This window comes from Anolis carolinensis, chromosome 5, assembly GCF_035594765.1.
Source record: "Anolis carolinensis isolate JA03-04 chromosome 5, rAnoCar3.1.pri, whole genome shotgun sequence".
NCBI classification, from domain to species: Eukaryota; Metazoa; Chordata; class Lepidosauria; order Squamata; family Dactyloidae; genus Anolis; species Anolis carolinensis.
The window spans coordinates 38,208,804-38,235,004 of record NC_085845.1 but is presented as its reverse complement, the minus strand read 5'-3'; the positions used below and the strand labels follow the sequence as shown (position 1 = coordinate 38,235,004).

Sequence of the window (26,201 nt, the reverse complement as noted above, 5' to 3'; positions counted from 1 at the left end):
ACCAGACCCCAAGAGGAGTCTCAAGGTGCCTGTTACCAACGCATTCTACAGCCTGGTGAGTGCTGCTGACAACATTGCTCAGTGCTCTGCGCTGCAGTGCAGATTGATTGTATCACTGCCTACTTGAAAATGTGATTTTGTATCGCTGCATTCCTAAAAAGGTGGTTCTGGAATAGTTACAATGACAGAACTTCATCATCCTAATTATGCCTGATAATGCAGAATCTTGGCCATTGTATTTGTAGATATTACTCTGTTATACATGTATGTATGTATGTGCCTAAAGTCACCTATCAGCCTACGGTGAACCCTTGAATTCCATAGGGTTTTCTCAGGTAAACTAATACTTAGAGGTAGTTTGCCATTTATTTATTTATTATGTTTATGTATTATGTTTATTTATATCCCACTTTTTCTCACCATACCGAGACTCAAAGCAGCTCACAATTAAAAGCATTACAATACAACTTAAAAATACAAATATACAAATATTAAAACTGTATTAAACATCAAAACAGTATTAAACAACATCATTGCCTTTCTCTAAAATATAGTCTACAACAGGGCATCTTAATCTGTGCATCCCAATTCCAAATGGAGCCCCCTTAACTCAGTGTGCAGGCACAAAAAATTGACAACAATAAACATTTTGTAAACATCACAGCCTCTGTGGTAAATCAGCAAGTCAGCAGAGTAATTCCGGTGCCTTGCCTTGCCAACAGCTATTAGGCTTGCTCAAATAATTCGTTTTCCCCGTTTACCGTTATTGATTCGTTTTTTTCGGATTTTTTGAAGCAATATTGAATCTTGGCTGTCCACACGCCTGGATATCGCGGTTTCGAACCGCGATTGGCCGTTTTCCGTAATGGCGCCTTTTTTTTCGTTTTTAAAAAATGCTTTGTCAAATCATCCAAACTTTTTTAAGTCCACTGGGGCAATCTAGTGTGTTGTTTGCCCCTTGTAGCCAATCGGAGAGCACGTTTAACCAGGGGGAGGGGCTGGTAGGACGTGCTTAATGAAAACAGCGTGCACACGCCTCGTGGCTCAGTCGCACTGGGACTTTGGGAGAGGGTGGAAGGGTAGATTCATTGGTGTAGGCAGGCAGGAAACATTGCTGCGTCACAGCATGGCTGTGTGAAGACCAGGACAGGAGAAAAGGTGGGGTGGTCTGTGTCTGAGTTTGGTGGTGTGGGTCTTAGGTCTTTCTCTTTGTTTTGTTGTTGCAAACTTGCAAAGGGCTGTCCTGTGGGTGTTTTTCCTGTTCAAAATACAACTCCTTTTGGGGAAAGAAAAGCCTGCCTTTGTGCCTTGCCTTCATTGTGTGTGTGTCTGCCAGGGACGCTTTGAAAAAGAGTTGCATTATCCCATCCTGTTCAAAATACAACTCCTTTTGGGGAAAGAAAAGCTTGCCTTTGTGGCTTGCCTTGTGTGTGTGTCTGCAGGGACGCTTTGAAAAAGAGTTGCATATCCCATCCTCTTCAAAATACAACTCCTTTTGGGGAAAGAAAAGCCTGCCTTTGTGGCTTGCCTTCATTGTGTGTGTGTCTGCAGGGACGCTTTGAAAAAGAGTTGCATATCCCATCCTCTGCAAAATACAACTCCTTTTGGGGAAAGAAAAGCCTGCCTTTGTGGCTTGCCTTCATTGTGTGTGTGTCTGCAGGGACGCTTTGAAAAAGAGTTGCATATCCCATCCTCTGCAAAATACAACTCCTTTTGGGGAAAGAAAAGCCTGCCTTTGTGGCTTGCCTTCATTGTGTGTGTGTCTGCAGGGACGCTTTGAAAAAGAGTTGCATATCCCATCCTCTGCAAAATACAACTCCTTTTGGGGAAAGAAAAGCCTGCCTTTGTGGCTTGCCTTCATTGTGTGTGTGTCTGCAGGGACGCTTTGAAAAAGAGTTGCATATCCCATCCTCTGCAAAATACAACTCCTTTTGGGGAAAGAAAAGCCTGCCTTTGTGGCTTGCCTTCATTGTGTGTGTGTCTGCAGGGACGCTTTGAAAAAGAGTTGCATATCCCATCCTCTGCAAAATACAACTCCTTTTGGGGAAAGAAAAGCCTGCCTTTGTGGCTTGCCTTCATTGTGTGTGTGTCTGCAGGGACGCTTTGAAAAAGAGTTGCATATCCCATCCTCTGCAAAATACAACTCCTTTTGGGGAAAGAAAAGCCTGCCTTTCTGGCTTGCCTTCATTGTGTGTGTGTCTGCAGGGACGCTTTGAAAAAGAGTTGCATATCCCATCCTCTGCAAAATACAACTCCTTTTGGGGAAAGAAAAGCCTGCCTTTCTGGCTTGCCTTCATTGTGTGTGTGTCTGCAGGGACGCTTTGAAAAAGAGTTGCATATCCCATCCTCTGCAAAATACAACTCCTTTTGGGGAAAGAAAAGCCTGCCTTTCTGGCTTGCCTTGTGTGTGTGTCTGCAGGGACGCTTTGAAAAAGAGTTGCATATCCCATCCTCTGCAAAATACAACTCCTTTTGGGGAAAGAAAAGCCTGCCTTTGTGGCTTGCCTTCATTGTGTGTGTGTCTGCAGGGACGCTTTGAAAAAGAGTTGCATATCCCATCCTCTGCAAAATACAACTCCTTTTGGGGAAAGAAAAGCCTGCCTTTCTGGCTTGCCTTCATTGTGTGTGTGTCTGCAGGGACGCTTTGAAAAAGAGTTGCATATCCCATCCTCTGCAAAATACAACTCCTTTTGGGGAAAGAAAAGCCTGCCTTTCTGGCTTGCCTTCATTGTGTGTGTGTCTGCAGGGACGCTTTGAAAAAGAGTTGCATATCCCATCCTCTGCAAAATACAACTCCTTTTGGGGAAAGAAAAGCCTGCCTTTGTGGCTTGCCTTCATTGTGTGTGTGTCTGCAGGGACGCTTTGAAAAAGAGTTGCATATCCCATCCTCTGCAAAATACAACTCCTTTTGGGGAAAGAAAAGCCTGCCTTTCTGGCTTGCCTTCATTGTGTGTGTGTCTGCAGGGACGCTTTGAAAAAGAGTTGCATATCCCATCCTCTGCAAAATACAACTCCTTTTGGGGAAAGAAAAGCCTGCCTTTGTGGCTTGCCTTCATTGTGTGTGTGTCTGCAGGGACGCTTTGAAAAAGAGTTGCATATCCCATCCTCCGCAAAATACAACTCCTTTTGGGGAAAGAAAAGCCTGCCTTTCTGGCTTGCCTTCATTGTGTGTGTGTCTGCAGGGACGCTTTGAAAAAGAGTTGCATATCCCATCCTCTGCAAAATACAACTCCTTTTGGGGAAAGAAAAGCCTGCCTTTGTGGCTTGCCTTCATTGTGTGTGTGTCTGCAGGGACGCTTTGAAAAAGAGTTGCATATCCCATCCTCTGCAAAATACAACTCCTTTTGGGGAAAGAAAAGCCTGCCTTTGTGGCTTGCCTTCATTGTGTGTGTGTCTGCAGGGACGCTTTGAAAAAGAGTTGCATATCCCATCCTCTGCAAAATACAACTCCTTTTGGGGAAAGAAAAGCCTGCCTTTGTGGCTTGCCTTCATTGTGTGTGTGTCTGCAGGGACGCTTTGAAAAAGAGTTGCATATCCCATCCTCTGCAAAATACAACTCCTTTTGGGGAAAGAAAAGCCTGCCTTTGTGGCTTGCCTTCATTGTGTGTGTGTCTGCAGGGACGCTTTGAAAAAGAGTTGCATATCCCATCCTCTGCAAAATACAACTCCTTTTGGGGAAAGAAAAGCCTGCCTTTGTGGCTTGCCTTCATTGTGTGTGTGTCTGCAGGGACGCTTTGAAAAAGAGTTGCATATCCCATCCTCTGCAAAATACAACTCCTTTTGGGGAAAGAAAAGCCTGCCTTTCTGGCTTGCCTTCATTGTGTGTGTGTCTGCAGGGACGCTTTGAAAAAGAGTTGCATATCCCATCCTCTGCAAAATACAACTCCTTTTGGGGAAAGAAAAGCCTGCCTTTGTGGCTTGCCTTGTGTGTGTGTCTGCAGGGACGCTTTGAAAAAGAGTTGCATATCCCATCCTCTGCAAAATACAACTCCTTTTGGGGAAAGAAAAGCCTGCCTTTGTGGCTTGCCTTCATTGTGTGTGTGTCTGCAGGGACGCTTTGAAAAAGAGTTGCATATCCCATCCTCTGCAAAATACAACTCCTTTTGGGGAAAGAAAAGCCTGCCTTTGTGGCTTGCCTTCATTGTGTGTGTGTCTGCAGGGACGCTTTGAAAAAGAGTTGCATATCCCATCCTCTGCAAAATACAACTCCTTTTGGGGAAAGAAAAGCCTGCCTTTCTGGCTTGCCTTCATTGTGTGTGTGTCTGCAGGGACGCTTTGAAAAAGAGTTGCATATCCCATCCTCTGCAAAATACAACTCCTTTTGGGGAAAGAAAAGCCTGCCTTTGTGGCTTGCCTTCATTGTGTGTGTGTCTGCAGGGACGCTTTGAAAAAGAGTTGCATATCCCATCCTCTGCAAAATACAACTCCTTTTGGGGAAAGAAAAGCCTGCCTTTGTGGCTTGCCTTCATTGTGTGTGTGTCTGCAGGGACGCTTTGAAAAAGAGTTGCATATCCCATCCTCTGCAAAATACAACTCCTTTTGGGAAAGAAAAGCCTGCCTTTCTGGCTTGCCTTCATTGTGTGTGTGTCTGCAGGGACGCTTTGAAAAAGAGTTGCATATCCCATCCTCTGCAAAATACAACTCCTTTTGGGGAAAGAAAAGCCTGCCTTTGTGGCTTGCCTTCATTGTGTGTGTGTCTGCAGGGACGCTTTGAAAAAGAGTTGCATATCCCATCCTCTGCAAAATACAACTCCTTTTGGGGAAAGAAAAGCCTGCCTTTCTGGCTTGCCTTCATTGTGTGTGTGTCTGCAGGGACGCTTTGAAAAAGAGTTGCATATCCCATCCTCTGCAAAATACAACTCCTTTTGGGGAAAGAAAAGCCTGCCTTTCTGGCTTGCCTTCATTGTGTGTGTGTCTGCAGGGACGCTTTGAAAAAGAGTTGCATATCCCATCCTCTGCAAAATACAACTCCTTTTGGGGAAAGAAAAGCCTGCCTTTCTGGCTTGCCTTCATTGTGTGTGTGTCTGCAGGGACGCTTTGAAAAAGAGTTGCATATCCCATCCTCTGCAAAATACAACTCCTTTTGGGGAAAGAAAAGCCTGCCTTTCTGGCTTGCCTTCATTGTGTGTGTGTCTGCAGGGACGCTTTGAAAAAGAGTTGCATATCCCATCCTCTGCAAAATACAACTCCTTTTGGGGACAGAAAAGCTTGCCTTTCTGCCTTGCCTTGTGTGTGTGTCTGCCAGGGACGCTTCCTGATTTTCCCAAGACAACTTTGGGAAAGAGTTGCATATCCCATACTTTCCTGTAGAACTGGAAAGTACAGGTATCCCCTTGTAAATAAATAAAACTAACTAAATGTTATAGACTACGCTTTTGCAACAGTAAATTGGCCAGAATATAACACGTTGCCAATCAAGATTCAACAAATATTTCCCACCAGTAACACAACACCTAACCATCATCCCTTCTGTTACCTGAAAACACTCCCCTTGACATGAAGCGCTCAGCTGTACGCGGGTCTGGGGGAGCAAGTCCTAGTAGTGGTCAAGCCACGGCCAGGACACTGTGGGGGGCCAAAAAAGTTAAGGTGGGTCCCATACGTCTGGAACGCCGAACTATGGGAGTGGGTGGACTTGATGAAGAACCAGGCTGTTCTAATGCAGACAGATCACAGGCATCCACCCGGAGCCGGCTGTCGCATGGAGCTGAGACAACTGGACGATCATTGGAACATACAGGTGTTGCCGTCCTGGAACTACAGGTGGTGGATAGTGAGGATATAGATAACCCCACCCCTCCACCCGCTACTGACAGTGAGGAGGAGGTAGAGGAGGTACTACCATCAAAACGTAGACTTCCTCATGCTGCTGAAAGGGTGCCCACGACTCCCATCTCTGAGGGCGTCGCCACAGTGGCTGTGGGGAGGCCAAGGTCATTTATTTGGGACCATTTCCATGTCCACTCTCAGAGTTCTACTTTGGCAGTTTGTAGACACTGTGGGGCAAATATCAGCAGAGGCAGAGACACGAGACATCTTGCGACCTCGGGGTTGAGCTCTCACATGAAGCGACACCATCCCTCCATTTCGCTGGGAGGGGGAACTGCAAGCCCTTCCAGTGGCAGCCTTAGCACGCAAAGTTCACCAGGTGAAGATAGTGGAAGGCGGACACAGTCCACCATGGAGGATTGGGCCATTCCATTACCCAGAAAGAAAACGGGGGAAACATTGCTCACACCCCAGCAGATAACCCAAACTGTGGGAGAGATGATTGCCCTAGATCACCATCCCTTCCGCCTGGTAGAACAAGAAGGCTTTGTACGCCTTATGAAACGACTGTGCCCCCGCTACAAAATCCCCTCCCGTCACACCTTTTCCAGAAAAGTAATCCCCGGCTTGTACGAGGGCTGTAAGGAACGCATTATCCAGATGTTGCGTAGCGCCATGGGAGGACACATCCATTTTACCTCTGATATTTGGTCAAGCTTGGGAGGAGGCCACTCCTACCTCTCTCTCACGGCACATTGGTGGGAGAAGGAAGGCACTATGGATACATCCCATCGTTGGGCACTCCTCGCATTGGAGGTAGTTGATCGTGATCACAAGGCAGAGACCATCTGCAACTATCTGGAAAACATGATGGGGGAATGGATGCAGTGTAGGCCGGAAGAAATGAGGAGGGGCTTTATGGTGACGGACGCAGGGAAAAATATGATCAAAGCGGTTGAAAGTGCCGGGTTTCAGAATGTGTCCTGCATGGCCCACTTGCTTCACAATACCGTCAAGGAAGGTTTAAAGAGCCAGGAAGAGCAGTCGGGCAGCAACACAAACATCTCCCTGCTGATCGAGCGCTGTAGAAAGATCGCGGGCTACTTCCACCGGAGCATCAAGGCAGCCCGGCAGCTGAGAGACAGGCAGAGCCTTGAAGGCCTCCCGCAGCACAAGCTGCTCCAGGACGTCTCGACTCGGTGGAATTCAACCTTAAAAATGCTCGAACGCATGGTCGAGCAGCAGAAGGCGGTACACGGCATCTCCCTCACTTTGGTTGCGCCTGTTAGCAAGCTTGTTCCAACTAAGCAAGAGTGGGACACCATCTCCCAGCTAGTAGACGTACTAAAGCCATTCAAACATGCCACTGAGACACTTTCGGAATCAAAAGCTCTTCTGAGCCAGGCAGTGCCCATGGTCTTGAGGCTAAGGAGGCACCTAGAAAGGCTTGGGGCCGGTCGAACAATGGACTCCCTGGCTGGACCGCTGACACCGCCGGCCCAGGAGGTGGTGAGGAGGTTGTCCTTTGCTGTACGGAAACGGCTAGAGCCACTTCTTTCCAGCAAGGTCCATATGCTTGCGGCCTTGTGTGATCCACGGCTAAAGTACAACGTCTGCCCAAAAGACTTTACCATGTGGAAGGCCCAACTTGTTGACCTTGTGAGGGAGGTCTTTGCTGCCAGGGTGGAGGAAACGGGCACAGCGGCCCCTCTTCCAGAACTGCCTGTCACCCCAAGCACTAGCGCTAGTGGCGAGACGGAAAGTCCCGCGGAGCCGGTAGGGGGTTGCCGTAGGGATACGGATCTCCAGCCGCGAACAGGAAACGTTTTCTTTGCAGAGACGGTGGCCATACTTGCCTGCTCTGAAGAATCCTCTTTGCTGGCTTCTGCTCAAAAGGTAGACTCGGCCGAATGCTCGGTCAACAGGTACTTTGAGGAGCCTCCGGAGATAATTTCTTGTGATCCATTGTCCTATTGGGCTTCACGCGAACACATGTGGCCGGATCTGTCGCACGTAGCCCGCCAGTTCCTCAGCTGTCCTCCCACCAGCGTCCAGAGCGAAAGGGTCTTCAGCATAGCGGGAGATGTAGTCACGCCCCACCGCAGCTTGCTTGACCCTCAAACAGTTGAGAAACTTGTTTTCCTGAAGGCCAACCTTCCTGTGTTGAATTTCCCAGATTTGGATTTTGAGACCGACTGCTCCTAGAGCAACAGTTTTCCTCCTTTAACCAACTCTGCTTCAGAGTAACTTTGGCCATTTTTTTTGGGCGTCCGGGCGGGGGGGTGGCCCCTTTGGACTCTGTCCAACAACTCTCTCCTCTATCCTACAATGCTTTCCTCTCTCTTTTCCCTTCCTTTCTCCTCTTTTTCATCAGTCGACGTTGCCCCACTGACGTTTTTGGGTTCATCCATCTCAAGGGGCCGTTTCACGAATCATGTAATCATGGAATCATAGAAAAGTAGAGTTGGAATAGAACTCATGGGCCATCGAGTTCTCCCCCAAGAAAGACGCAGGAAGTATCATTCAAAGCATCCCCGACAGATGGCCATCGAGCCTATGCTTAAAAGCTTCTAAAGAAGGGGCCTACAACACAGTCCGGGGGAGACAGTTCCACTCCCGAACAACCATCGCGGAGAGAAGTACTATCTTTCATTTGTCCCTGTTGAACTTAATATACTTTTGGCCCATCTCTGTATTCGGAAGTTACAAAACGTTTTCTCTCATGTAATACTGGCTCTGTAGAGGTTGAAGGATATTCTGTGGAAAATTAGACCATAAAAGCCAAGGTAGAGATAATGCTTCCTCTTTGTGTTCTGTTCGGATTTCATTCAATTCCCTTTTTATTTGGGGGGGGGGGGAAATATTACCATCACGAGCCATGACAGTTTGGTCTTCTACAGATCCTCGCAGCTCCTGTACAGAAAGAGCACTGTTATATTTGATGTGGATACTTCAGATAATCATTTCAGGTGTAGGAATACGCCAGACTCTCACTTTACAGAGGTATACTATCTGTCCATCTGAACCTTTGAGGATGTCTTTATCCACTGGAATTAATACACCTCGACTTGGGACAGAACTTCTCTAAATTGTCATCTTTCAGTGTCCCATTGTCTAGAGCGGGTGTGGTTGCCGCAGTGGTCATGGGACGGCCGCCTTTGGGTCCCCTAGCCCTCTGCCCGCTTACGCGGAGGGTGCCTTTATAACTCGGAGGGGGGAATCATCAAAGACAGTGGTACTCCTCCGCCTTTGCCAGCATTTCTCCAAATGGTTGTCTAGTGTCCCTTCTCCTTTATATGCCGTGGTCTACGCTGTGGTCGTTAAACGGCCGCTTTTGGGTCCCCTCCCCCTTTGACCTGGCACGCAGAGGGTGCCGTTCCCCCTTCAGGACGTGTGCCTTGCGGCTGCTTTAGATGTTTGGGCGCAGGTTACGCCGAGTGGGAATTGCCTTTTGCTGGCTTGTTGGGAAAACGATAGAAGAGGTACACGGCCTTCCCCTTGGGTGGTGGGGTGTTGCTGTGGGTAGAGGCTTAAATCGCAAAAACAAAAAACTTTGTGGGAGGGCCGTGCCGAATTCTCCGGGATGCATGCCGGCCAACTGTGGCCGGCTGGCTCACGGTGGGGTCTTTGCTGCCCTTTGTTTTTTCCCCTTACTTTTCTTTTCTTTTTGCTGCCTCTCGGACTACGTGACGCCAGACTCTAGAGGTATATGCCCTTCCCCCTTCAGGGCGTGTTCCTTTGCGGCTGCTTGCAATGTGTGGGCGCAGGTTACCCAGAGTGGGAACTGCCTTTTGCTGGCTTGTTGGCAGGACGATAGAAGAGGTACACGGCCTTCCCCTGGGGTGGTGGAGTGTTGCTGTGGGTAGAGGTTTAAGTCACAAAAACAAAAAACTTTGTGGGAGGGCCGTGCCGAATTCTCCGGGATGCATGCCGGTCAACTGTGGCCGGCTGTCTCAGGGTGGGGTCTTTGCTGCCCTTTGTTTTTTCCCCTTACTTTTCTTTTCTTTTTGCTGCCTCTCGGACTACGTGACGCCAGACTCTAGAGGTATATGCCCTTCCCCCTTCAGGGCGTGTTCCTTTGCGGCTGCTTGCAATGTGTGGGCGCAGGTTACCCAGAGTGGGAACTGCCTTTTGCTGGCTTGTTGGCAGGACGATAGAAGAGGTACACGGCCTTCCCCTGGGGTGGTGGAGTGTTGCTGTGGGTAGAGGTTTAAGTCACAAAAACAAAAAACTTTGTGGGAGGGCCGTGCCGAATTCTCCGGGATGCATGCCGGTCAACTGTGGCCGGCTGTCTCAGGGTGGGGTCTTTGCTGCCCTTTGTTTTTTCCCCTTACTTTTCTTTTCTTTTTGCTGCCTCTCGGACTACGTGACGCCAGACTCTAGAGGTATATGCCCTTCCCCCTTCAGGGCGTGTTCCTTTGCGGCTGCTTGCAATGTGTGGGCGCAGGTTACCCAGAGTGGGAACTGCCTTTTGCTGGCTTGTTGGCAGGACGATAGAAGAGGTACACGGCCTTCCCCTGGGGTGGTGGAGTGTTGCTGTGGGTAGAGGTTTAAGTCGAAAAAACAAAAAACTTTGTGGGAGGGCCGTGCCGAATTCTCCGGGATGCATGCCGGTCAACTGTGGCCGGCTGTCTCAGGGTGGGGTCTTTGCTGCCCTTTGTTTTTTCCCCTTACTTTTCTTTTCTTTTTGCTGCCTCTCGGACTACGTGACGCCAGACTCTAGAGGTATATGCCCTTCCCCCTTCAGGGCGTGTTCCTTTGCGGCTGCTTGCAATGTGTGGGCGCAGGTTACCCAGAGTGGGAACTGCCTTTTGCTGGCTTGTTGGCAGGACGATAGAAGAGGTACACGGCCTTCCCCTGGGGTGGTGGAGTGTTGCTGTGGGTAGAGGTTTAAGTCACAAAAACAAAAAACTTTGTGGGAGGGCCGTGCCGAATTCTCCGGGATGCATGCCGGTCAACTGTGGCCGGCTGTCTCAGGGTGGGGTCTTTGCTGCCCTTTGTTTTTTCCCCTTACTTTTCTTTTCTTTTTGCTGCCTCTCGGACTACGTGACGCCAGACTCTAGAGGTATATGCCCTTCCCCCTTCAGGGCGTGTTCCTTTGCGGCTGCTTGCAATGTGTGGGCGCAGGTTACCCAGAGTGGGAACTGCCTTTTGCTGGCTTGTTGGCAGGACGATAGAAGAGGTACATGGCCTTCCCCTGGGGTGGTGGAGTGTTGCTGTGGGTAGAGGCTTAAATCGCAAAAACAAAAAACTTTGTGGGAGGGCCGTGCCGAATTCTCCGGGATGCATGCCGGTCAACTGTGGCCGGCTGTCTCAGGGTGGGGTCTTTGCTGCCCTTTGTTTTTTCCCCTTACTTTTCTTTTCTTTTTGCTGCCTCTCGGACTAAGTGACGCCAGACTCTAGAGGTATATGCCCTTCCCCCTTCAGGGCGTGTTCCTTTGCGGCTGCTTGCAATGTGTGGGCGCAGGTTACCCAGAGTGGGAACTGCCTTTTGCTGGCCTTTGGGTAAAACGATAGAAGAGGGTGGAACGATTCAAAGTCTCCCATCACCCTGAGAGGCTGTGATTGACGCTATTGCTGCGGAACGGCCGCCTTTGCTTCCCCTTGCCCACTGTCCGCGCACACGGACGTTGCCGATTGCCCGTCAGGGCGTGTGCCTTTGCGGCTGCTTTCAAGGTGTTGGCAGAACGTTTCGCCGAGTGGTAAATGTTTTTTGCTGGCCTGTGGGTAAAACAATAGAAGAGGGTGGAATGATCAAAGACAGTGGTACAGTCTCCCATCACCCTGAGAGGTTGTGATTGACGCTGTTGCTGCGGAAAGGCCGCCTTTGGTTCCCCTTGCCCACTGTCCGCGCACACGGACGTTGCCGATTGCCCGTCAGGGCGTGTGCCTTTGCGGCTGCTTTCAAGGAGTGGGCGCAAGTTCCGTCTCGTGGAAACTGTTTCTTGCTGGTCTGTTGGTAATAACGAGGGTGGAGTGATCACAGACTGTGGAACAGTGTCCCATTCACCTTAAAAGGAAGTGTACTCAACGATGTGGCGGCAGAACGGCCGCCTTTGGTTCCCCTTGCCCACTGTCCGCGCACACGGACGTTGCCGATTGCCCGTCAGGGCGTGTGCCTTTGCGGCTGCTTTCAAGGAGTGGGCGCAAGTTCCGTCTCGTGGAAACTGTTTCTTGCTGTTCCCCTCGCCCTCTGGCCGCGCACGCGGAATCACTGAAAGAAGTGGGACACCTTGGCCTTTTCCACTTCTCAAAATTGTCTTCTTTTACTGTACCATTGCCTTGTGCGGGTGTAGTCGAGAGCATGTGATGATAATCTTACGCAGAGTAAGAAGTAGAGAATCAATCCACTCAGAATCTCTTTTGCTATTAAAAACAATTACTTAATAATGCCTTCATGTTTCCTTTGGAATCCACATTTCTGCTTTGTTTCTACTTTGAATTACTTTCTACTACATTACACACTATATCTTTCATAATTGTACTTCCTCAAGTTTACTTAAACTGTATGTATACCAACCAACTGAAGTCATTTCCCTCTATCCAGGTCATCTGCAGGAGAACTTTAATAACCCCTGAAGAACACACTAGTCTTACCTGCAGTGGAACTGCATGGAAACATGTGCCTAACATCAGAGCCTTAAAACCTTCCCCCTCCAAAAAGCATTATAGGTCTGTGTGGTCGTTTGTAGCCTATTTAAGAATAGCTTGACAGGCCAATAGTATTTCGCACTGTATAGTTTTTTAACTGTCAAACTACCTCCTCTTCAGTCCTCGGACTCGAGCCGTGTTTTTACACCACTGTTTTTTAAGCTGGTAATGCTGTATGCTGACTGTGACTTCAGTTATATCTTATGTCTTATTGACCCAACATGAACACAGAAGAGTCTCACTGATCAAAGCCAAACGGGCCTACCACTGCTGAAATAAGCAGATTTCTTGGATTGGACTTGTTGAAGAAAAGCATATAACACATCATATCAGGTTATTATTATCCAAATAAAGCACCATAAATGCATGTTATACAACCAAGGAGACATAAGAAGTCGTTCTATATGCTGAAATGATATGTTGCTATTGCTTACTTTATGAATTTAGCTTCAAAATATCACAATATAATGGAATCATTGACTACAGAAATGGCTAGATTTTTCCAGAGGCTAGACGGTTTGCTGTTATGGAGTGTATCTTTGTGTCATGGGTTGTGGTGTGTGGGCGTGGGGCCGGCCAACGGTGGCCGGCCCCCCGGGTCTGATGGGCTTGGGCCCACATTTTGCAAGCAGACGTGAAGAAAGCATGCCCTTCCCCCTGTGGGTCCAGCGGTGTGGGCGTGGGGCCGGCCAACGGTGGCCGGCCCCCCGGGTCTGAGGGGCTTGGGCCCACATTTTGCAAGCAGACGTGAAGAAAGCCTGCCCTTCCCCGTGGGTTGCGGCGTGTGGTTGTGGGGCCGGCCAACGGTGGCCGGCCCCCCGGGTCTGAGGGGCTTGGGCCCACATTTTGCAAGCAGACGTGAAGAAAGCCTGCCCTTCCCCGTGGGTTGCGGCGTGTGGGCGTGGGGCCGGCCAACGGTGGCCGGCCCCCCGGGTCTGAGGGGCTTGGGCCCACATTTTGAAAGCAGACGTGAAGAAAGCCTGCCCTTCCCCGTGGGTTGCGGCGTGTGGGCGTGGGGCCGGCCAACGGTGGCCGGCCCCCCGGGTCTGAGGGGCTTGGGCCCACATTTTGCAAGCAGACGTGAAGAAAGCCTGCCCTTCCCCGTGGGTTGCGGCGTGTGGTTGTGGGGCCGGCCAACGGTGGCCGGCCCCCCGGGTCTGAGGGGCTTGGGCCCACATTTTGCAAGCAGACGTGAAGAAAGCCTGCCCTTCCCCGTGGGTTGCGGCGTGTGGTTGTGGGGCCGGCCAACGGTGGCCGGCCCCCCGGGTCTGAGGGGCTTGGGCCCACATTTTGCAAGCAGACGTGAAGAAAGCCTGCCCTTCCCCGTGGGTTGCGGCGTGTGGGCGTGGGGCCGGCCAACGGTGGCCGGCCCCCCGGGTCTGAGGGGCTTGGGCCCACATTTCCTTTTTTTTGGTCTTCTCTCTCTTTCTCTGGGAAGGGTGCCGGCCAACGGTGGCCGGCCTAGTATTTTAAAGTGTGGGCCTTTTTGGCGGTGGCTTTTTCTGTCTTTTCTTTGGTCTTTGCTGCCTCTCGGCCTACGTGGCCGAGTTTCCCCGATGTACCGCCTCTCTCTTCTCTCGCCGGCTGTCGTTCTTTAGCCCTTTATGCTATTTTGCACAGAAGCCTCCTTTGGGGCGGTGTCCTCTGGTTTATTTTCTCTCTCTCTCTCTCTCTCAGGGATGCGTGCCGGCAAACATTGGCCGGCCCGGCTTAATGTATGGGCCTTGTCGCCTGTGGCTTTTTTCTTTCTTTTCTTTTCTTTTCTTTTCTTTTTGCTGCCTCTCGGCCTACGTGGCCGAGTTTCCCCCGATGCACCGCCTCTCTCTTCTCTCTCGGCTGTCGTTCTTTACCCCTTTATGCGAGTTTGCACCGAAGCCTCCTTTGGGGCGACGGCCCCTCTTTCTTCCTGTCTGGGAAGGGTGCCGGCCAACGGTGGCCGGCCTAGTATTTTATAGTGTGGGCCTTTTTGGCGGTGGCTTTTTCTGTCTTTTCTTTGGTCTTTGCTGCCTCTCGGCCTACGTGGCCGAGTTTCCCCGATATACCGCCTCTCTCTTCTCTCGCCGGCTGTCGTTCTTTAGCCCTTTATGCTACTTTTGCACAGAAGCCTCCTTTGGGGCGGTGTCCTCTGGTTTTTTCTCTCTCTCTCTCTCTCTCTCAGGGATGCGTGCCGGCAAACAGTGGCCGGCCCGGCTTAATGTATGGGCCTTGTCGCCTGTGGCTTTTTTCTTACTTTTCTTTTCTTTTCTTTTCTTTTTGCTGCCTCTCGGCCTACGTGGTCGGGTTTCCCACGATGCACCGCCCCTCTCTTCTCTCGCCGGCTGTCGTTCTTTACCCCTTTATGCGATTTTGCACAGAAGCCTCCTTTGGGGCGGCGGCCCCTCTTTCTTCCTCACAGGGAAGTGTGCCGGCCAACGGTGGCACGCCTAGTATTTCAACGTGTGGGCCTTGTCGGCCTATGTGGTCGACGTGTTTCCCACGATGCACCGCCTCTGTCTTCTCTCGCGGCTGTCGTTCTTTACCCCTTGGTGCAATCTTGCACAGAACCCTTCTTTGGGGCGGCGGCCTCTATTTCTTCCACTCAGGGAAGCTTGCCGGCCAACGATGGCCGGCCTAGTATTTCAGTGTGTGGGCCTTGCCGGATGTGGCTTATTCTTTCTTTTCTTTTATTTTCATGAAATCAGCGGGGGAGGATGGGCGGGTTGTGTTTCCACAGAACACCACTCAAAGAAACAGTTAGCGGTATCCTATACTGTTCTAAATTGCTCGACAACATAATGATAGAATCATAGAAACATGGCACCAAACATCATATAATCATAAAGCTAGAAGAGACCATCCAGTCCAACGCCATTCTGCCATGCAAAAACAATATACAGTAGAGTCTCAGTCATCCAACACTCGCTTATCCAATGTTCTGGATTATCCAACTTATTTTTGTAGTCAATGTTTTCAATATATTGTGATATTTTGTTGCTAAATTCGTCATTACTACGTAATATTACTGCGTATTGAACTACCTTTTCTGTCTAATTTGCTGTTAAACAAGATTTTATGGGGCTTAATTTGTAAAATAACCTAATTTGCTGTTCAAAAGGCTTTTCCTTAATGTCTCCTTATCATCCAACAGATTTGCTTATCCAACGTTCTGCTGGCCCGTTAATGTTGGATAAGCGAGACTCTACAGTATCCAGAAATATCTGGTGCTGTAACCGATATATCATTTACCGTCCCGGAATACTAGCCAGATGGCCCATGAATGGTCACCAAAGTCATAGAAATATGGTCACAGAAGTCATGGAATAATAGAAACATGGTCCCTAAAGTCATAGACTCAAAGAACCAAGTAACAGAATCATCCCAAAAGTCCTAGAATCCTAAAATGATAGAATCAGAGAGTCATGGCGCCAAACATCATAGAATCATAAAGGTAGAAGAGACCATCCAGTCCAATGCTATTCTGCCATGCAAAAGCAATATAACACTCTTGCAGGCTTCATCATTACTGGATCCGTCCTTCAGGACTTTGGCAAACGTTGGATGTGCAATGTTGCTATTTCATCCAAGGCAGAAATTCAACTCATTCTTGGATGGACAAACAGAACCACAACTGCTAACGTTCCCTTAAGGCAGTGTTTCTCAACCTGTGGATCTCCAGGTGTTTTTACCTACAAGTCCCAGAAATCCCAGCCACTTTACCAGCTGTTAGGATTTCTGGGAGTTGAAGGCCAAAACATCTGGGGACCCACAAGTCGAGAACCACTGCCTCAAGGGAGAAACTGTGGCATTACCTCCGAAGTTAAAAAATTGGAAAAACCAAACTCTTCCTTGAAAAGCTGTGATTGTCTAGACATGTGGGGGTTAAATCTAGGGCAAAGGAGGGTAAAAATAGATGGGAGGGTCCAATGTGAAAGGTTTGGAACCCCTCCCCTTATATATAAAACAAAGACTCCGCCTCCAATATGTGGCATTCAGTGTGTGTCCACACCAGGGTAGAATTGGCACCATGCTCTCCAGATCAGCCATGCACGTGCCACATTATGCCCCTTCCATGTTCAGGGAGTTTGACAGATGGAAGGGCTATCTGAGCCTTGCGAAAGTGGTTACGGAGATCATCGCGGAACGCAAGAAGGTCCCATTTCCATCTCAGAGTTGGGACACAATGGAGTACGACATGCAGCTAGTCCTCAACGAGGACAACTTTGAAACAGCATCACAATGGGTTAATGGAAGCAGTTCCAGCAGCAAGAGCTCCAAAGGTAGTGCCAATGGCCAGGCTTCCCAAAACAAGGAGATTTGCAATTTCTGCAAACACAACGGGGAATCCAAGCAGGTCTATTCGTCCCACCGGCTGAAGGGGATGGACGGCACCGTGGAGTGCCCCATCTTGCGCAAATACACCTGTCCGCTCTGCGGTGCCACGGGCGAAAAGGCCCATACTTTAAAATACTGCCCACTGAGCCAAGGGAAGAGGTCGCTGTATCGCAAGTGCGGACGTAACTCGGCTGGACGCAAGGTGAGGAGATAAGAAGATCAGGAGAAGACCGAAGCATTTATTCTTAGTTTTTGTTTGACTTTGTAAAAGAACAACATTTGATTTCGAGCATCATTAACACTCTTTACATTTCCTCCCACTTTGTTTCAGGTTTGGAGAATGGAAGCCCAATTCTCTTAGACTACATTTGTGAGTCCAGAAATGTTTTTTTATGTATATTGTTGCCTTCTTTCACATTTGTTGTACCTAGGTTAATTATATTGTGTTTCTTTTAGATGTGTCAGTTGCCTAGTGTGATGATTCATGGGCCCTGCAGTCCTATTCCTGACAGTATTGTGGCAGATGAGGAGGAAAATATGGAGTTTTCCCCAGATTTCCGGTCGGAGTCAGAGCCTTGGCAGCTGCCTGAAGTTCTAGTCCAAGAACCAATTTAACCTGACCTTGGTGGGAACTCTCCCCCTTATGGGAGAAAACAGGCTTACACGACTGATAGAGGATCGAGAGAAAAATTTAGAAGTAGTGCTCGCCTTGCTGCCAAATATGCCACTGATTAGAAGTATTTCCCCTGAGAAAATACGGGGAGTCTTGCACCTGCAAGCTGGTTTCCTTCGCTCCCTGTTCTCTAGGGAAAGTGATTGTTGTTTGGGGAAACGAGACCCAATATAGGGAAATTGCGCGAAGGATTCCTTGCGGAGTCAATTCGTCAGCTCCTGGAGAGAGGTCATGTGTGTGTGGACTTCGAATCCTGTTCCTTGCCTCCTGAATCTAGTTCCAAGCCTTGTCCTCGTCTCACGGATTTACCACAGATCTTGTTCCATGCTTCAAGTTGCTTTGCCTTTAGCCACAGATCCAGCCACGTTCCAAGTAACTTTCAGCCTTGTGTCAAGCTTCATTGGATTCAAGACTTTTTCTGTTTTCCCAACGCTTTGCTTGGCAAACCGTGTGTTGCGGTTATTGGATTATAATCTTTGGACTCTAATATTTCATATTGGACAATAATCTGCTGGACTATATTTGGCCTCATTTGAAAGGTCTGCTTCTGAACTTTATTCTACACTTGTTTTTATTGACTTTATATATTCCTTTAATAAAAATATTAGATAGAATCTGGCCTCAGTGTATGGTTATTGGTGCCCAGCAGCCTAGATCCTGACACCTTGTATCATGCTTTTTTATACATATAATCATGTTTTTTAATATTACGTTCCTTTGACATCTGTAATTGCCTTATATCATATTTTATATTGTGTTTTATATATGCAGTTACTTTACATGTTTCTTTTATGTATGGATGTATAATTTTTACATGTTTAATTATATTATTTGCAACTATAATTGCCTAATATCATGCTTCTTTTATATATGCAATGACATCATGTTTATTTAACGTATATAAGTGCCTTATATCATGTCCGGGTTATCATGTGTGTCTCCAGAGGGATGCAGCCCTATCCTTTGCAGGGAAAATATAGAAATATCTTCTAAATGGCTACTGTCTAGAATTTTGTTTTGTAAAGAAAGGAAAAGTTTATATGCTATTGGAAAGAAAGATACTATTTTATGTTTAAATTTTGGAAAGGAATAGAATTGGTTATTATTACTGTGGTCTAACCTTCAATTGTTTGCAAGTTGTTCTAAAGTTTGGATCGTAGAGTTTAATAAACAGAGTTTATGGTTTTGGCATCAAAACTGTTCATGTTGTGCTTAAATGGGATTGAATTTTCTTTAATTTGTGGCCCATAATAGGCTGGTTATAAGCCTGATCTGGAAGGCAGCCAAGGCAAAGACCATTGAGCTGCTGAACTTGCAGACTGAAAGGTCCCAGGTTCAAATCCCGGGAGCAGAGTGAGCGCCCGCTGTTAGCTCCAGCTTCTGCCAACCTAGCAGCTTGAAAACATGCCAATGTGAGTAGATGAATAGGTACCGCTGTGGCGGGAAGGTAATGGCACTCCATGTAGTCATGCCGACCACATGACCTTGGAGGTGTCTATGGACAACACTGGCTCTTGGGGTTAGAAATGGAGGTGAGCACAACCCCCAGAGTCAGACATGACTGAACTTAACGTCAAGGGATACCTTTACACACACACACATGCAGGGACTACACCAATTTAACAAAGTTTCAGCCACAAAAACAAAGTTTCTAAAGTAGAGCAATGACTTTCACAGTAAAGACAACCCAATTTAACAGGAAATAAGACTTTCAAACCAGGAACAGATTTCTGCAATTATTAAAAAATGGTTCATTATAAAAGCTATGAAAATTTGCCAAAAATCAGAGGATAAGGGAAACGTTCCACATTTTGGTGAGCTATCAGTGTTAAATGTGTTCTACCACTGTACCAAGTTTGAAGAAGATCACTCAAAAAATGAGGGCGGGAGAGCCCCCTAAGTCCCCCCCCCTTCGGGCTGTTTTTGGGCCACCGCGCATGCGCGTCCGCCATTAACGAATTAATTTCGAAAATAACGAATTTTCGTTAATTTCGAAAATTTTGGGGGCAAAATTCGTTATTAGCAACAAAAACGAAAAACTGCCCCCTCTAGTTTTGAAACGAGTTTAGAATCAAATTTTTCATGGATCGATCAAGCCTAACAGCTATGTTTCCCCATCACATGTGGTGAAGCGTCACCTCATGGCTTCCTTCCACACTAGCCTTGTAGTTCCTAATGGAACACGGGGAGGCTCCCATGTTGCCAGCCTAGCAATGTAGGATGTTTTCACCCTGGTTGAGCCATGGAGCCCCATCGGTTATGAGCCTGCGTCGTCTAATGGGCATCATGGAGCACCATGGCTCAACTGGGGCAAAAGTGTCCTATGTGCTGGTCTACAGCACCTGGTGGTGTCTCATCCAAATACTAATTAGAGCTGCCACACTTAGCTCCCAAGATTGAACAGGATCTGGTGCCTTCAGAATATTTAGGATAATATGCTATGTAGGATAAAGTAACACTAGAAGCACTGCTGTGTAGACTATACAGCACAAAAGGCATCTGATAGCTTCCATGTCACTGAGTTGAGAATTCCTCTCTGGGTTTAGTTGAAATGTCAAAAAGCTACCTGTGTTGTGGAACTCTATCTCATACATAAGTCCATCATTTTTTTTTAATTTAAATTTTTACTGTGAAACATATATCCAAAAGTGATACATTAAAAAGTTGGGGGGGGGGGATCTGTAGGGATAGAAAAGTAGGAAAGGATAGCTCTACTCTAAAGGTCTACTCTACTCTATTCTATATATCTAACACTAAGGGTGATTGGGTAAGGGAAATTGGGGAGGGGATAAGGGATATCGTCGACCTCCAATCTCCTTCTTTGCGGCAAATTCATTTCTCTTCTTTAATAACCACTTTGGCTTCCCCTACTGTTAACTAGTCTATCATCTTTAATGCTGCTTGAACAGCCTTGAAGTAGTTCATGATACTATGGAAAGGAGGACCCCTAACTAGTAACTACTGTACTGAAAATGCCAGAAAAAAATTGATCTAGTCCCATCAATTCATTTAGCATATAAATGACATGATTTACATATTTCTTTTCTAAAAAGGATTATGTCTCAATTTTCAAATCAGGATTAACCCATTAATGACCACTGGGTTTCGCAGAAGGTAAAGGTAAGGGTTTCCCCCTGACATTAAGTCTAGTTGAGTCCGACTCTGGGGGTTGGTGCTCATCTCCATTTCTAAGCCGAAGAGCCGGCATTGTCTGTAGACTCCTCCAAGGTCATGTGGCCAGCATGACTGCATGGAGTGCTGTTACCTTCCCACCGGAGCAGTACCTATTGATCTACTCACATTTGCATATTTTCATACTGCTAGGTTGGCAGAAGCTGGGGCTAATAGCGGGAGCTCACTCTACTCCCTGGATTCAAACCCCTGACCTTTTGATCAGCAAGTTCAGCAGCTCAGCGGTTTAACCCTCTGCACCACCAAGGGCAGAAGACACCATGATACTTTTGTTGCACTGTCACTGAACTATCAGCCACCCTGCTCCTAGATTTCTGACCAACACTGAGAGAACTTTATGTTCAAGCAGCATTAAATACAATGTTTGGTAATGTGTTTGAAGTAAAATTAACATACTTAATTAATGTTCTGTCATGGATACTATGTGTATCTCATTACGTATTCCTCAGATGTATTTCCTGAAAATTAATAATGCATTTACATTGTTCATTATTGAGCTAGTCTTTTGTGCATACTTGCAATTGGACATCCTCTAATGTTTCTGTGTTTTCGAATGGTTTATGAAAACAGATCAGAAACTAAACATTTCTCAATTAACAGAAATATTTCAAAGAAATAATCATAATTGTAAAGGTCAATCTCCATCAACCACTTTGAGCCCCCTTCAGGAGAGATAAAACAGGGTATCAATATAACAATAATATAATAATAATGCAAAACAGAATATTTAGACAGATTAAAAATCTAAACTGTCAGATGCTTCTTCTAGGCCACAAAATTCATCAAAGTTCATAAGAAAATTGAGAGAGTAAGACTCACCTTTGAGTTGATTAGGCTACATGCACAGTTGTTTTTTGAAGTCCACTAAAAATCCTTCACAGCATTTAGAAAGCTCAAGCTTTGTGAGAGCTGTGATGATGGTGGTAAAGTAATGCTCATTGCCTGAGGCTAAACTTTTCAAACTACTTAGTCCAAGTGCTCTTCTTTCCATCATGAATCTTCTGTAATTTAAAACACAGTTTAATCTCTTGCAAAAGAGAATGCTGAGGATTTTCCCTCCATGTCTTTTTGAAAGTCGCAAAGAAAATTCATGCTTTTTCTCATATTGATTCCATTGGTGCAGCTTTTACCTCTACCTAATACTCTGTCAGATTCAGAAAACCCATCTCCAAGTATTATGCAAGGAGTAACCGCTGTATATGCAAACATAACAGAAAATGTGCTTTTCGTTTTAGCATTACAGTAATTTACATAGCAAATATGATTTTCACATAAACGACTTCATGTCATTTCCTTACATTTGATCAGGTGAAAGATCCCTTTATCAAAACTGAGAAAGCAAAGGGGAGAAGGCAATATTTGACATGACTTTATGCTGAGAGCTTGAAGGTTTGTAAAATGTATATTCAAACTGAAATATTTTCAAATGGTTTCTTTTTTTCAACGTGGGATTCCTTTGATACTTGGACACCTATCTTACTCCTCCAGGGTAATATCTGTATTTTTACTGCTTTCTTCAGAAAGTTAGAATGCCTGTCTTTCACAGCAATAACCAGAGTTTCTTTAAAAAATAAAAAAGCACTTATGACTTGACAAAATGCATTAGTGGTGAGAACTGACAAGATTTTGTACTTGTGGAGGCTAGAGGAAACCTGTAAAACAGCTCTGCTTTCCATTATAAAATATTTTCTCCATTCACATTGGTCTACAGCGAAGTATCGTCTCATCATTTAACAGGTACGTTGACAAGACTGAGTTTAAATCACATCTTTGTCTACATACATTACCACAGAAAGAACTTTTTAGGCATTAAAGTGACAACAAAAGACTGATTTAAACTTCTAAAGCAAGAAAATGCAGTTAAAGATACCACAAGGAATAACTTCTGTTTTTCAGCACAATGTTCAGAGAAATCTAAAATTGCTGCATGAATATAGTACACCCATTAAAACGATATTGTCTTCTTATGTTGTTTTTCCAGCATTGAAATAGAACATTTAATCCCAAACCTTTTGTCTTATTTTAAAATTTTCCATGCCATACTCACTTGCAAATAATATATGGTTCTTAGCCAGAGTCATTTGTCTAACACACTCTGCAAAAGGTTTGAATTAAGAGTTAAGAAACTGACATTATAATTTACATTAATGCATTTGTCAAGAGGAACAAAACTCTCTAAGCATATACACAAATACACATATCACAAGAAGTTTGCAGTGAAATGACCTTATCCAGCAATGTGCAAATATTATTTTAATTCATTAAAAATAATCATCCCAAATTTGTTCCAGTTTCCAAAAATGTAAAATTTAAACAACAATGATGTTATTTTTGTAGGACATTATCTCTCATTGTTTTAATTTATCAGAATTTTGAAGAAATTTCCAGGGGACTTGAAGATTTAAAAATGTTAAGGGATTTTGTTTGATTTAGTCATTTAAGAAATTAAGCAGTCAATTTTATAATTTTCTCTGAATGTTTATATACTAATGTATTACTGTTCTGTAACCACTTACTGTTGATGCACTAATACCAATTTTAAACTTTCCCAATATATGCTTCATGCTATGCTACAATACTTTTTATTTTTCTGACTTCCATCATGAAAGTAAATGACAATTCACATTCATGTGTTCATAAGGAAAGACAATAGCATTTCAGTCGGCTAAAGCTACTTTTCATGCTTTGCGGTACTACTTTAGACTATGCAGTAAGGTAAACTACTTTGAAAATTTAACAAGTTAAATGCAGCAATGAATGAAATGGAATTATCTTTTTTTATTTTCCAGAAATCACCCACTTCGACAAAGATATTAGAAATAAAGACCACCATCTCCTTCAGAAGTTATGAGATCATAACCCGTACTTACAATCTCATAACTTTTGAAATTTACAGTTATGGTTCTTAATGACCAAACATGACCCCAAAACATACTGTTTCAGCCAGAAAAGACCCTAACTGAACAATTTCTAAACCACTGCAGATTTAGAACACTGGAAACTTATGTCTGCAGTTCTCTTCCAGTCATGGTATGTGCTGAGAGAAGCAATGGAGCAAGAGCATGAGGGATCTGTCCAGCATTTCCCTGTTCTCAATATGCTCTACGTTATGGGGAGTACTGCAAATGTCACAACCAAGTGCCACACTCCATAGCCTGTAGTTGGGGCACTACCTATCTGAAAGGTGTGGGTTGGGGGTTGGAGGTGTCTTTGTCAGATGTAACTACAGCAGCAGAGCTCCATTGTAATAGTTAAGCCTGACAGTGCAGAATCTTGAACTAAATCTCCCCAACCCACCCAAAAATATACACCTATATTTTGTCGGGAATCGTGCTATGAAATACATATTTCTACTCTTTTGGCAGGAGAATCACACACACCTATTCCTGAGCCCAACCCAGGAGGCTGACAATGACAAGCTTATTAAAGAATCTGAGATGACAGCAATCAGTTGTTGATGGATGAGAGAAAAACTGGATGAACCTCATCTCCCCAACAGATCAGGACATTTTGTCTGAAGACTGCATGCAAGACTGAAGCTTCCATTTGTGGTTTAGCAGAGAGAGTGATTGAAAAAAGTTCTATTGAGTCTTTCCTTCCACAGACACACAGGGAACCTAGAATAGGCTTGTGCACGGATTTGGTTTGGTCGGTTCCCTTCGTCCAATCCAGCTTGTTCAGCTTGTTCAGATGGCCATAATGGTAAGCACTCAGCTGACATGTTTTTTGTCCAGAACAGGGCCATGTGGCAGCCAATCACAGCTCCTCCTCCCCTATTTAGCACCACGTGGCTCATAGAGTGGTTGCCGTGTGCTGCTCGCACTGGGTTTCCCTGTGAGCCCTGCCTGTTGGGCCAATCAGAATAGAAGAATGATGTGACATGTTTTACACACTGCTTCTTTAATCCAGTTGCTCAAACACAGACTTCCTTGAATGGAAGAAAGAAAGGGGTCCCAAGAAGGATGCTTCTTTAACTCCATTCTTCAAACCCAGACTCCCTTGAATGGAAGATAGGAAAGGTTACCAGGAGGAGTGCTGCCTTAACCCCGTTGCTCAAACCCAGCCTCCCTTGAAAGGAACAAAGGAAAGGATGCCAGAAAACAGGAGGTTGTAAGTTCTCCATTCCCACCAATGGGCAGCATCTTCCCAAATCTTTCGACTGCCTAGCTGAAAACAGATATTTCCATTCGGGAAGCTCCCAAAAACGGATCTGGGTTCCCATCAAAATTCAGATACCAAAAACAGATCAGCCTCAAGCCGAATTGCACAAGCCTATTCTGGAATAATGTATATGTATGTGTATGAATTGTGCTATTGTGTCTCTCTACAATTCTTTCAGAAGCCTAATTTCTCCTTCATTCTGACATCAACTGCTAATTTAGCACAAAGGCTCTATTGCAAACATGTGGATGTTTGTTATTTGATAGAATTTTAGTCTTACATTCCATGCATAAGAAAATGGACAAAGATCAAGTAAGGGAAGGTGAATGGAAAAAGAAAATACAAGAGTGCAAGTAAAAGAGAAAAATTAGATTGAACAACAATGCCCCATGGAGGAAAAGGAGGTTGCAGGAATTAAATGGAAACGATAACAGTACACCGGGGGCACAGCATAACATTGTATTCAGCTCTGGTTCAAGACATTATTCTTCCTGAGGCAGGAGGAGTCACAGCAGCTACCAGTTGTTGGACCTCCCCTATTTTGTCCAGATTAATCATCATACTATACCAAAGTTAAAATACAACTCAGATAAATTGTATGTGTGTGAGAGAACAAGGTATCATCACCTGTAAATAGTTCTTTTGGGTGTAGTAGGGATGTAATGCAGTTGTATTTCAAAAATAATATAAGAGATAACAAAAAGTTTCCTTTATTATTTTTGTACAGTTAAAGTCTGCACACCAGCTGCACTTGTACCTTGAAATGTCAGATCTGGCCATGGTGACCCATGCATCAGTATTGCTCTCCACATGGGGCTGCCTTTAAAAAGTGCTCTAAAGCTTCAACTGGGCCAAAGAGCTGTAGCAGATTACTAACTGGGGCTGGCTATAGGAAGTTTGCAATTCTCTCAGTCAGGAGCGGCCCTAGGTTTTTTTAGTATGTAAGCAAACCTAGGGCCGCCCCCCCCCCCCCAACTTACTGGCGGTGGAGACCATTGGGTCACTCGCCGTGGAACAAGGAAGTACTTGGTATTCTCGCGAGATTTCGTGAGATCTTGCAAAATCTCGTGAGAATCCCAAATACTTCCTTGTTCCGCGGCAAGCAACCTAATGGTCACCGCCACTGCCACCGCCACCGCCACTTTGAGTGCGCCCAGCAAGGGCTGCACCTGAAGTGGTGGTTTCATGGGCCTTCATAAAGAACCGGGCCTGCTCTCAGTCTAATATCTCCACTGGCTTCTGGTTCAAAGCACTGGTTTTGGACCTATAAATTCTTTCTTGGCACAGGTCTAGGTTATTTGAAGGATTGTATTCTCTTTCAAGGAATGTGTTTTGAGATATGCTGAGGATGAATTTCTCTCTGTCCCATCAGCCTCACAGATACACTTGGTAGGAACATCGGACATGACCTCTTCAATTGCTGCCCTCAAGCTCTGGAACTCTC

The 26,201-nt window shown here is 45.9% G+C and overlaps 1 protein-coding gene and 1 long non-coding RNA gene across 2 annotated transcripts in view; both read left to right on the top strand.

Annotated features, from left to right (window-relative positions):
- The window catches only part of LOC134299782 (uncharacterized), a 28,667-nt gene extending 2,889 nt beyond the window's left edge, over positions 1-25,778 (top strand). Inside the window, exons 2-3 of the long non-coding RNA XR_010007040.1 lie at positions 21,905-21,985; positions 23,962-25,778. This is a non-coding gene — a long non-coding RNA (uncharacterized LOC134299782). The remainder of the gene's footprint in view (positions 1-21,904; positions 21,986-23,961) is intronic.
- Positions 15,859-18,023, top strand: LOC134299781 (nanos homolog 2-like). The gene is made up of 3 exons (XM_062983662.1): positions 15,859-16,933; positions 17,063-17,101; positions 17,188-18,023. The coding sequence occupies exons 1-2, from the start codon at positions 16,310-16,312 to the stop codon at positions 17,090-17,092; spliced, it is 654 nt and encodes a 217-aa protein (XP_062839732.1). The 5' UTR covers positions 15,859-16,309; the 3' UTR covers positions 17,093-17,101; positions 17,188-18,023.
- Positions 25,779-26,201: the final 423 nt, after the last annotated feature.